Source organism: Oreochromis aureus, linkage group 19, assembly GCF_013358895.1.
Source record: "Oreochromis aureus strain Israel breed Guangdong linkage group 19, ZZ_aureus, whole genome shotgun sequence".
Classification (NCBI taxonomy): domain Eukaryota; kingdom Metazoa; phylum Chordata; class Actinopteri; order Cichliformes; family Cichlidae; genus Oreochromis; species Oreochromis aureus.
Genome location: NC_052960.1, coordinates 11,534,491 through 11,547,182, shown reverse-complemented (window position 1 = coordinate 11,547,182; position 12,692 = coordinate 11,534,491). Strand labels below are relative to the sequence as shown.

The 12,692-nt window shown below is 40.0% G+C and overlaps 1 protein-coding gene across 1 annotated transcript in view; it reads right to left on the bottom strand.

The window, feature by feature from the left end:
- LOC116318125 (glutamate receptor ionotropic, NMDA 3B-like) overlaps nucleotides 1–12,692 on the bottom strand; it is a 64,600-nt gene that overhangs the window by 17,563 nt on the left and 34,345 nt on the right. The window contains exons 6-9 of the mRNA XM_031737071.2: nucleotides 11,912–12,148; nucleotides 7,203–7,349; nucleotides 5,788–5,933; nucleotides 2,255–2,370 (exon numbers count right to left, since the gene is read on the bottom strand). Of these exons, the coding sequence (XP_031592931.2) occupies nucleotides 2,255–2,370; nucleotides 5,788–5,933; nucleotides 7,203–7,349; nucleotides 11,912–12,148 (646 nt within the window). The remainder of the gene's footprint in view (nucleotides 1–2,254; nucleotides 2,371–5,787; nucleotides 5,934–7,202; nucleotides 7,350–11,911; nucleotides 12,149–12,692) is intronic.

Below are 12,692 nucleotides of genomic sequence, written 5' to 3'. Positions count from 1 at the left end.
TGTTTTTTTCTTTTCTTCCTCTTATTTGTTTTACTTGTCTCATGTTTCCTGTCTGGGTCATTTCCTGTTCTTTCTTTATTTAGCCCCATCCTACTCTTCCTCACTCCTGCAAAATAGCTACTCAAACAAGTGTAGATTCTTTGCGTGACTTTTTTGTGTAGACGGTGAATCAAGTAGTCATCAAACTGACACGCTCTACATATCAATGAGACCTGCTTTCCCTTCTTCACATTCATGAGTAATGGCTCAGCGCTGTCCCTGGGCTCATTTTGTACAATGCAATGAAGAAAGCACTAGATAATCTCCAGTGAGCAAGGATTGTACAGGAAGTAGGGAACGTGGGAGTGGGGTCTTTCTGAGGTTACACTTTGACTGACAGAGAAATAGTATCAAAGATAGTTTCTGGTCCCATGTGGCACCCTTACTAGTTTCTATTTATCGCCTGTGTTTCTGTTTGTGCCTTTATCAGTGATATGAGGAGAAAAGAAGTCTGATATGAATCAAACGCACAAATGCTTGCACCAGCACACAAACACACACCTACAGTAATATGCATGGACATAAATAAACATATGTGGTCATGCGTGAGCACCCAGTGCCAATTCTATCCTAGTAAAGAAAAACCTCCTGGTGACTAAGCTACATTGGGTTAGAGGTTACATGTTTGATATATCCAATAAATGTGTTCCGCTAGCAGAAATTTCACTTCAAAGTCACCTTCAGAATGTGTATATGTGCAGACGGCATGTGACTCGAATACTGTAAAACTTGCTATAATGGCTAGAATGCTTTATTTATCTCGGTGAAAGGCAGAACCTGAGATTTATTGGCGCTGGGACATAATTTCTTTCGGCAGGTCGTCAGCAGCGTTTATTTCTAAAAGTGTTATAATTTACTCCTGTGTGTGCGTATGTGTGTGTGCACATCACTGCAACTCCTACTACTGCTACAGTACTGCAACTTCTTATGTTGTTACTTTTTCCAGTATACGGGGCCACAATAATCACGTAAAGTAATCATTTGCTTGGCCAAAAAACATGAGTTATTGTTGATATAAATGATCAATGGCTACAGTACACAGTGTAATTTGTCTGGTATTAAACCCTCCAGAAAAGAATGATATAAGCCCTTTAGACTTTTTTGCAAATAGGGGCAATGCTGTTTACCTTGTAAACAGATATATTATATATTTCTTTGCATACATCAATCTTATTTACAATATTTAAAAGCTTCTATTATTGTAATATTTCTTCTTTCCCAACAGTTTTACCTCAGTGACACGTGCAGAAGGAAAATGCTGGAAAGAAGGAAAAAAAATTCAAATTTAGCTGCACATGTTTTCTGTGCACATCTCTGAAAATATGATGGTTTTTGGGGCAGAAAAATAAAGTGTAACAAGAAAAGAATCACGCACACACATCAGTGCCAGACTCTCAGATATAAGCATGCGTAAGCCCACATATTCATGGAGCAGTGTGCAAGAACTTGAATCTGATATCCCCCTGTGGGGGTCATTAGCTGTTTTCTGATTGGCAGTGGATTTTTCTTAACATGTTTTTTAAATGTTCTTGGAATGTCTGAGCATCAAAGTCCAAAGTGTTCTGACTGGGCAGTCTTGTTAATAATAGATGGTTGAATACTTTTACCCTGGAGCGTTATAAGTTCACACAGTGAATCACCGTGTTATTCTGTCAGTCATGTTGTTTCCTTAGCTACTACATGACTGACTACAGCATTTGAAATGAATCTGTATATATCTATATCTATATGGGTCTCCCATTGCCTTAAATTCACTTTGACCTGCCTTGAACTGTCAACTTGACCAGTGATAACATAGCAAGGAGGAATGAGCCTTTTAAAATGCATGCATTAGCTAGGACTCTATCCTCACAGCATTGACTCTGGAGAGCAGGATCATGTGGCCCACACCTCATGTGTGGCCTTCCACACATATCCTGTGGATATATAGTATAAGCAGTCAAAGAGCTAGACTAGCAAAGGTCAGTAGAAAATTTTAATATATCCCCCAACCCTGAGTTAAAGTCCTGACCTGAATTATTGTTTCAGTGGACCTCTAAGTGTGTGACTACATGAATAAATGTTACTGTTTGATGGAGTTTTGGGGTGTGCGTGTGTATGCATGAGTGCTTTTCAACGCCTTTCAAGTTGTTTTTTAAAAAACTGGCTTCAAAGACAACCACGGGCCCTCACAAGTGATAAAAACAAGTGTGTGCGTGTGTGCTAGTGTCTGTACCTTCAATAGCAAATGGCTTTCCCACAGTAAGTAGTTTGCAGTCTGCATCGATAGAGACCTCATAGTCCAACAGGGCTTTATCCATGATGAATGCATCCAGGGCAGGAGGATCTGTCCTTCACCACCAACAACACACACGCGCACACACACACACACACACACACACACACACACACACACACACACACACACACACACACACACACACACACACACACACACACACACACACACACACACACACACACACACACACACATCACAAGAAGTGAGAGAGTAACATTAATTGAAGACGATTAATCTTCGGTTTTACAAATCAGATTCTGTTTCCCACACTATTCCTAAATCTCCAGACCTGCTCAGGAACCTTGGATTTAGGGCTGTCATGCCACTGTGTCATTTATACAGGGGATGAGATTAACTGCATTCTAATACGCTATGTAAACACATACATCATTACCTAAACCAACATCCTCTGTCGCGGACTGATAAGGCATTATACACACTGCTGAAGACTCTCCTACTCTGGCAATATCGATCCAATTGACCCTGATTGACCCTTAATTATAGACTGTTCCTCTGTGTGCAGCCTGTGCTGCTGACCATGGCTGGCAGAGGATTAGTTCCAGGAAATGAAGCTCAACAGACAGGGTCTGAATGATAGACCTACACACATATATGTATATATGTTCGATGCAGAGACTTTCAAAGTCATAATAATGAACAAATAAACACAGATTTGAAAGGCATAAAGAAATCATGTACAAATATATTCAGTCCAATCGAAAAATAGACAAGACTGATCAAATAACCTGAAACTTGTTGTTATTCAGGACATTTACCACTAAACACAGGCTGACTTTACAAAGTCTTTGCAGTGCTGGAAAGAAGGAAAGTCTGCTTTTCTCTGTCTAGACCTGTCAAATACTATGCACAGGGAGAAAAGTGAGGATAGAGAGTTCTTTTGGGACTAAAGAGGTTTGGAAGCTACCCGATGCATGGCCTTGGAATAAGAGTTGTGTGTGTGTGTGTGTGTGTATTTGAGCATGCCTATAAATATATAGGCATGAGAGTGTGCAGGTACAACTGTAAGCTCTAAGCTTGTGTATGTGCACACGTGCGCACTATTTCCTCTGAGCTTATATGTTTGTGTGCACCTGCATGTGTATCGTGTCTCTCCAGGAGAAGGCTTGGGATTTTTCTTCTTTAAGATTTGACTGCAGTATTGGGGTCAGTAGTTCTGCCAACACAGTATTTTACAGCCTTACTCCAGTTCTCTGCACTGCTGTGACTTCCACTTCTGCTTTGCCTCACACGCAAACAAATGCCGCCTTCATCTTTTCTGTTCTCATCCTCTTTCTCTGAACAAGCGCTTTCTATCTTCCCACTTGAATCACAAAGTCAGCACATGCACCATCTCAGTAGCTCTGCTGGTGCTCTCTGGAGTAGGCATTGTGTCTGAGAAGTGTGTGCGTCATTGTGGTTGTGCTTGGTACAGTACATGGGCAGGATAGAGTTATTTTGTGACTATTTTTGTACTCTGTGAATCCAGTCTAGTGTTTTTGATGTGAAGTTTAACGGGTCTAACGTACCAAAATGCTCTGATTTGACTTAAAATAAAATGATAAAGTAAAATTTAAAAACCTGCCTCAAAACAGAATCTTGTGCCCAAACATTTAATCTTTCTGTCATAAGCCCTTTTCTTCATTCAACAGCAAAACTATGAGTGATGAGATGCCATCCATCCATCCATTCGCTTCCGCTTATCCTTTTCAGGGGTCGCTGGGGCGCTGGAGCCTATCCCAGCTGTCATAGGGCGAGAGGCGGGTGCGCCTGGACAGGTCGCCAGTCTGTCACAGGGCTAACACACAGGACGAACAACCATTCGCACTCACATTCACTCACACATTTACACCTAGTGGCAATTTGGATTATCCAATTAACCTATCCCCACAAGCTGCATGTCTTTGGACGGTGGGAGGAAGCCGGAGTACCCGGAGAGAACCCACGACAGTACATGGGCAGGATAGAGTTATTTTGTGACTATTTTTGTACTCTGTGAATCCAGTCTAGTGTTTTTGATGTGAAGTTTAACGGGTCTAACGTACCAAAATGCTCTGATTTGACTTAAAATAAAATGATAAAGTAAAATTTAAAAACCTGCCTCAAAACAGAATCTTGTGCCCAAACATTTAATCTTTCTGTCATAAGCCCTTTTCTTCATTCAACAGCAAAACTATGAGTGATGAGATGCCACAAAAACTAAATGTGAATACCAAATGTATTGTCACTCTCATCCTCGATTGCTGGTAATCTGATGGAGAAGCTAAATCCAGAAGGCTGAAGGCAAAACTGTTTAGGCTGCCAGAAACCAAAGTGGGTTCATCCTCAACTGCTTAAGGAAAGCCAGCTGGTTCGGAAATAACAGATTTGCTAGATGTGGAGGAGTGAAGGACATGTAAAGTAAATAAAAAAAGTAAATATACAAAACCAGCATAATGAATGACGAGTGTGAACATACTCTAATTAACTGGTTATTCAGAATGATTATTTCTTGGATTCCTCTGTGTGACCTTTTCAGACTTTCAGATCATCTTTATAACTTCTGTAATGAGGTTCATTTATTTCATCCATATCTTTTGCATGAACCTTATGAACAGGACTACTTTCTGTCACCCTAACTGTTTTTTTTGTTTGTTTTTTTTTTTTTTTTACAGTTTTCCATTCATTTTTATTTTCCCCATCACTAAAATTTGTTTTTTAAGTGCAATTTGTTGGGGCTCTTTCTTTTCATTTTCAATGATTTATGTAAAGCATTTTCAATTTCCTTTGTAAATTAAATGCGATACAAAAATAAACTTGTCTTCTGTGCTTGCTTTCATCTGCTTTCTGTCCCCATTCGACATCAGAGTGAATAATTTTTTCTCAGCACTCCCTACATCAGCCTGCCCCTGACCCTTATTCATCCCTCATTAAAAAAAAGTCTAATTATTTCTTTCTTTATAAACTACAACGACTAATGAAATATAATTTATGTTTTTTTTTACCTCGGTTACACCTTATGCTGAAGTGTGTCTAGATAAGGAAAAGCTCATGATTATGCATGGTTTAAATACATGCGGCTAGAGCACTGAGCACTTCTTCATATTTCTGTCACATGCACTTGCAAAACAGTGTGTTCTCTTAATAAGAAAACACTGATAAATGGGTTGCAACAGCAGCACTGCAGGTGTAAAGAAGGCAGAAATCATCCCCAAAGCAAAACTTACATTAAGCTTGTAGCTTGTTCTTCATAATAATTCAAAATAAATATTTAAGCGAGAGAAGGAGTAACATGCAAATTGTTGGTGCAATTAGTAGAATTGTTTTGCACAATGTGCATAGAAAATAAGTCCACTGAATATAGAAAGCTACAAATACGAGATGTGAACGTGACTAGATTTTTTTTAGGTTAACATTATGAAAGGAAAAAGGTAAAAATGGTTATTTTCAATATTTCAGACACTGTTTGCATGGATTTGATTGTTTCTTACTTTAACATGTGTACACCTTCTGGAGTGGTGGGTTGGTTGAAGCGCCTCATGTAGTCGTGCATCTCCGGGAAACTCTTCTTCATGTAATCCTCAGCACTGCTCTCCCTCACGGTACCAAAACGGAAGCCCAGGGACGGATGGTGCAGCTGTGGAAATGGAATAGGAAGGCATGAGTGGGTGGATATGTAATGTAAGTGATAAATTCAGGTGATATCATCCTATTTAGGAGTTTAGATAAGGCACTCCCTTATTCCCAAGGGGTTGCTACAGGAGATGGATCTCTGAGGTTGATTTGATATCAATTTTTATACCAGATGTCCGTGCTGATGCAACTCCGCAACCCTCCCATTAATCCAGGCTTGAGACCAGAAATAGCGTGGAACATCCTGAGTCTGGGTTTTTGTCTCCTTCAGGTCTTGAACCCAGGATCTTTCAGGTGTTAGTTAAAATAAGTAAGATATCTACTTGAGCTGATTTTCTTGACTACTGTTTTGATTTAAGTATTTATTTACTTTGATTCCTCTCTTGAATAAGCCCCTTGCTCCAACAGGCGCCACATTTTGCTCTGATTTCAGGGTTGAACAACAAGTTTCCTTGAAGGATGGGAAACAGTGTATATACCAGGCTTTAAGGTATGTTTTTTCTCATATTGGTGAGTGTGTGAGAAGTGCTACCCAGTCAGCAGTGACATCTATATTAAAGCCCAGCAATTTTAAAAGAGGCAGTGCACACAATGGATCAACTGCCATGGGTGTGTTTCTTGCACAAAACACAACAAACAACACGGCACTGCATCCATTTAAATAATGGTTTTACTGCATTTTGCTGGGGCTGAACACAGCCCTATTGTCGGCAGTGGGTCTCCAGTGGGAGTGGAAGGAAGTATTTTTCCCTTATTAAAATTAAGTCTTGGTTGGATAGTTTGTTATATAGATATTGTGCATATTCAATGCCTGAATACAATAAATTCTGCATAACTTTAATTGTCTGTTTTAATTTACCCTTGCCATTAGCGGTATAGTTTGGGCACGAAGCTTTTAAAGTTATTGTTTGATTCATGTACCTTTTTAGCTGTGGGCAGGGAACCTGCCTCAGTGAGTTTCCTTTGATAGGATTTCTTCGATGCATGTTGATGTTTGGAAACAAGAACAATTTTGGTTCTCCAAAACTCCCAGCTCCCATTTTGATCATCTTTAGCCCAAGAGAGGGCAGCTATCACGATGGGGCACATATCAAATTCACAGTAGCCCTGAACTCCCTACAGAGTTTAGGGAAATGGAAAGCAATAAGCCTTCACAAATATTTCACTCTCTTCTCATTAGTTTGTCCTTGTGTAAGATTACCGTGTGTGAATATGTGTGTAGCATGCTAACATTTCTGGAGTTGCATGTTTGTGACCTCGAAAGTGGTCTAACCTTGTCATCATGAATTCCTGAAACCTGCTCGAACGTCTTCTCCCCCACCATTACTGCAGCAAGGTTGGCCGTATAGCTGGACAGCACCAGTAAACAGAATATAGCCCAAAGGTTCATCAAGAAGCGTCCTGTCCAGCATTTAGGGGTCTGTAGAGTGGAGACGTATGACAGGTGAAATTTGAGTTTCGGTTGCCTTTGACAGAAACTAGATTAGAAAATATATATGTGAGAAAGGACAAAAGCAAAAAAAAGAAAATGTGTTTAAAAAGGTGTCCCAGCTTCAGATATGTACCCTCTTCATCCTTTTCCCAACAGAGCAATTCTGCTCCCCAAGGAAAGGCAATCCCATTTATTAAAACAGAGCAAAAGAACATCTAATGCGAAACACAAAATCTAACAAAATGTGACTGTTAGTGTGACACGTCAAAAATATCTTTCCGTGAAATTGGCTGCTTCGGGGAATGAATCCACCTGAACACTGGGATCATTTATTTATTCCACCAATTAAAATCCACTTAAACGAAGAAAAGAGATGAATTTCCAGTGTTGTAAGGGCTCGGGATTAATGAGATATTAATTATACAAACAAGGTTGTAACCCATTATAAAGGTTTTTGAAGTGTTTCAGAACTCTTTGCACAATTAATTGGGGAATTCAAAAGGGAGAAACAGAGAATGGCATGCACAATATAAGCATAAATTCTTGTTGTTCTCTTTGTTGAGCTTTTTGTTCTATAAGCCTGTCGCATAAGGGCAGAGTTACAAGTGGAAATTTTGAATAAGGATCATCTCAAATATTTTTTTTAACATTATCATTACCTTGACAGAGCACTTATGCCCTGGAATTGTCTTAAAACATGGATTCAGAGAGTCACAGTTTCATGTTTAACAAACCTAAGGAACCACTGCCATTAACCTGCAGTGTGGAGCCAACGGTCAGGACGAAGTTTTATCAGTCCTTAGCCACACGTAATTAGCTGCTTAATAACTTGGTAAAAACTCATGTTGTCTAGATACTCTCAATTCACTTCACAGCTCAGGCTGAAAGTCTTAACAGCATGGAGGTACGCTCCTTTCTTTCTTGTTGTTGTTTCCACTGCTGCACATGTGCATGGAGCAGCACAGAATAAATGCATTAGTAAATTATGGTACTCAAACTAACACTACTAGTGGCTTCTGTTAGTGCAGTAAAGGGTTCACAACAAGTTTCAACTCTACTACTGTAAATGCTTCATTTGTGTTCTGTGCTAAGTTTAGCTCTGACTGAGCGAAAGTAAACATAGAGCTGTCACAAGAGCTTCAGGGATTATATTTTTTTAAGCTCTGTTATTCTTTTCTTCCCCTGACACAACAGAGCTGGATTTTCATTCTTTGCACTTTTCATGGCAGTCAAACTACATGACACCAGAGAGATACTGCACATGTACAGGTGCAAATTGATTGTCATAGTCCACAAATGTGCGTGAGTGGTCTCTTTGATAAAGAGTGACTGTTGTGATCAAGACAATTACAAAGTACCATCCTGAAACGAATCTCATTTGTCAAGCATATGATGGAGCGAGACATTTGAAATGCCAGTATGCATTGTTTATTCACTGTCATGTGCACAAGTTTAACTTGGCTCTGCCTCAGGGAACAAACAGGAATTAAAATCTCTTTTTGCCTATCGTTACAGCTTTCACAACTTTTTCAGCTATTCAGATAAAAAGACAGTCCTATTCACTGAGGCGGACAATAATACCCGAGAAGATGGTGGAACATAAGAAACCTGGCTGTGCGAGCCGTACATGAGGTTTGAGATAATAAAGAATATTGCTTTTAACATCATGTGTTATCATTAGGCCTGGATGGGATCTTGCCCTGAAATAAAAGTGGAATGACTTTGATTTCATTTTCATGCCTGAGGTTTTTTAAACCAGGTCATTCGTGTGTATGCCCGCTTTTACAAACTGCTGGATGAGCTGCTGGAGACGTTCATAAGAAATGAACTGACCGCTGCTTTAACTGAAGTGTGCAAGCTGCTGAGGCTGATGCTCACCATTCCTATTACAAGCACATCTGCAGAGAGGTCTTCTCCCTGCCTGAAAAGGATTAAAGTCTACCTAGAAACACCTGTGGACAGGAGAGACTTGGCAACTTGGCAACGAGTTCAATGAAACCTTTTGATTTCATTGACAGAGTTGCTGAGAATTTTTGCCAAAGTGAAAGATAGGAGAATGCCCTTCATCAAAAAGCAGAGGTGAGGAGCTACAGATACTTACATGGCCTGTCAGATCTATGTTCCAATATTGTGAGTTTGCTTGCTAGCAATCGACTTTGGTTGTGAATGTTTAGCTGATGGTGAGCTTTTTAAAATGTAACTGTATTTGTAAACTGAATACCTTTTGAGATTTTCTGTTGCCCCCATGAGGCTACGCTAGCAGCCTTTTGCAGCCATTGCTGACAGATTGGGAATGTAACAGAGGGTGGAAAAAAATAACTTTAAGAAATAACATACATTGGGTGAACATTGACAAAAGCATTCTTCTAACTGCTAAAAATGCAGCTTTTACTGACATTTTAGCAGTACTGGCTAGAAAACTAATTAAGCTAACATTGGCCCCACAGGATGGCTGACTTCTGTGATGTTTCTAGCTGGCTGGTTTTAAAACATGAATCATTTAAAGGAGCTGTAACTGAAAGTGAACTTGATGGCTACAAAATGATACTATGGACTACTTGTGATTTTATTATTAGCCTATATAATAAGGCTAAAGCTGTACTTCCTAGGCAAAACATTACAATCCTGCAAGTTGATATGCACAGATAAAATAAACCCCTGCTCAATTTAAAGGTCAAGTATCACTTAAAAGCGACTGCTAATTCATTCTAAAAGCAACAGTTCATTAGCTAACACACTTGTTTCCAATCTCAAATGGCTTTTAAGGTAAGATATGTTGACAAGCACATTGCTATCTCGGTTATTTTTACCTGGGGTTGTTCGAGTGTAAAATCAAAGGAAATGAAGAGCAAAACAGAGCACCTAATGTTACTCTAAACTCTGATAGGAATGGCAGCTTCCTATAGTACAATACAGTGAGGTCCTTGTTGTGAAACACAACCACACAGATTAATGGTTCTTGTGCTTGGACTCGGAAGTGATGCTCAGTTATTACTATCTGTAGTAGTCAGGTATGTTGAGGATAACAGCTTATGTTAGAAGAGGAAAACCTAAATATATCCCTTAAGCATTTGTATTTTAGAAAGACTAAAAACAGCCAAAAATTTTTCAGTTGGCTTCCTTGTCTTGACATTCTCCTGATCATTAAAATCAAATTGTAAAATTCAACCCAGCAGTAAAGGTTTAGCGATCAATTTATTTCCCCCTTTCTTTCCCATAGCCTGAGTAAACCTGACTACTTGGCTGTGACCCAGCACACAGAGGTTCAGAGAGTTGCTCAAGGACATTTTAACAGGTCACAGGGCTGCTAATGAACACAACCTGTTAATTGACATATCGCCAATGCGATGATCAAACCTGTGACCTTTCAATAATGGGAAGGTCTTTCTAATCACTCGACCGCTCTTCCACTTAAGTCGTTTTCTCAGCTTGCTTTAAGGGTAAAATGTGGTTTTGTATTTATTTAAATATTATGAGCGACAATCTCACTATAAGGACAGGAATAATTTAAGGAAAAGATGTTACTGCACGGAAACTTGAAAAGCAAGCAAGTTATCTTAATGATTGATTCTGGAACAATGTGAAGCTTTATAAAACAAAGAATGCAGAAGACAGAGTCGTTATTCACTGGCAAATACATTGAGATTGTGTTTGTGCACCAGTGTGACTGTGGGTGTCACACAATCTGTTAAATCTGACAAGTTTTTGAAGAATGCTGTTACTCCAAAGGTACATTTAATATTTGTAATTTACATTTTCATACCAAACAAATGCCATGAAAATAAGTTGTCCTTTTTTTTTTTTTAAATCTCTGAAGTAACAGACATTGTTTTTCAAGTTGCTTTCAAGTTATTAGATAAATTTGCCTCAGTCTGAGGATTTGACTTCCATTTATCTTTCGCAATTCTATTTCTCCCTGATACTAACCTGTGTCAACGTTGCCCGCTCGCATGCCCTCCTCCTTACATCATCCCCTTTCTGCCCACCTCCACGTCACTGTCAATCTGTTGCTTTTCTCATCCCTGCTTACCCACTTACCCTTTCAACCCCATCTCACCATCCCTCTGTCAGCCTTCCTAATACCGTCTTTTTGAAACCTATTTCCTGATTCGCCTTCTCACCTTCCTGTCCCCCTCACTGGCCCTCTTCTCCGTGCCTTCTTGGTTTTAACTTTGGGTCTGACTGCGTTGGGGAGCTAACCTCAACTTGCTCCCATTTTCACCACCTTCATTGAGCCCCATCATCCTCACCATAACTCCTTCACTCTCTGTCACTCACTTACCCTTTCCCCTTTCTGTCCCTGTATGCGCATTATCCTCCCTGTACCTTTCTACTTCATCACTGCCTACCTTTTTAACCTCTCCCCTATCAATCTTTTCTTTTCCCTAGCCATCTCCATCATTTTTCTCTCTAGCACCCTCTTTCAACTTTCCTTTGCCATTGGCGTACACTTTCCCATAAAGCATCCCCTCCCCCTCTTCTTTGCAATGACTTTTCCTCGCCCCGCCCCACATGATGCCAATTAATCACAGAGAGAAGAGCTTTCTTACCTTGGTGGCGACAGTGCGTCCAAACAGTATGGCGTAGCAGAGATTAAGAGCAGAGGAGTAGGAGAATACACGTAGTCTGTTCCGGCCATGGGGTGTCATGCCAAAGGGGCTGTTCCACTCATACAAGGTGAGGAAGAGCGCTGTGAGATGCAGCGTGACAAAAATACCCACCCACATGGACCAGTGGAGGGGCCACATGAAGGCTCCAATGGGAGCTGCAGTGTCCCGGCTACGGACCTGTTGGATCACATGCAAACACAAGAAGCTGACTTGAGACCGTTGATTGCCATGCATTGTTTGTATAAACTTCTGTTAATGACTCCTCTGCAAATTAGTTTAAAAAAGAATTGCACACATTGTTTTTATTCCGTGCTATTTATCATTCAGCCAGGAGAAGAAATCACTTGTTAAAATGATGAATATCTCATTTTCAAATGGAGCTGTATTGTCAGATCATATCATGCGTTGCAGATTGTCAGCTATAGAGGGAAATGCTAACCAATCAAAGAATAACTACAGCATGTTTGAGGGCTCTGTCTCTTAAATGCCTCTTAGACTCATTACACACTCTTAAACTGCATCCAATTTTGAAGTTCAGTAATTAACATACACTCTCAAAACTCCATAAACTAATTATTCCCCAACTAATGATCTCCCGCTCCTTACCACAATACCAAGGTGAGGGGGCTTAGGGTGAACAATAAGTAGCTGCAGGCCAAATGATTAAATCACACCAACAGAGGCATAAAAAGTCAAAGTAACACTGAGGACTGCAGTGCTT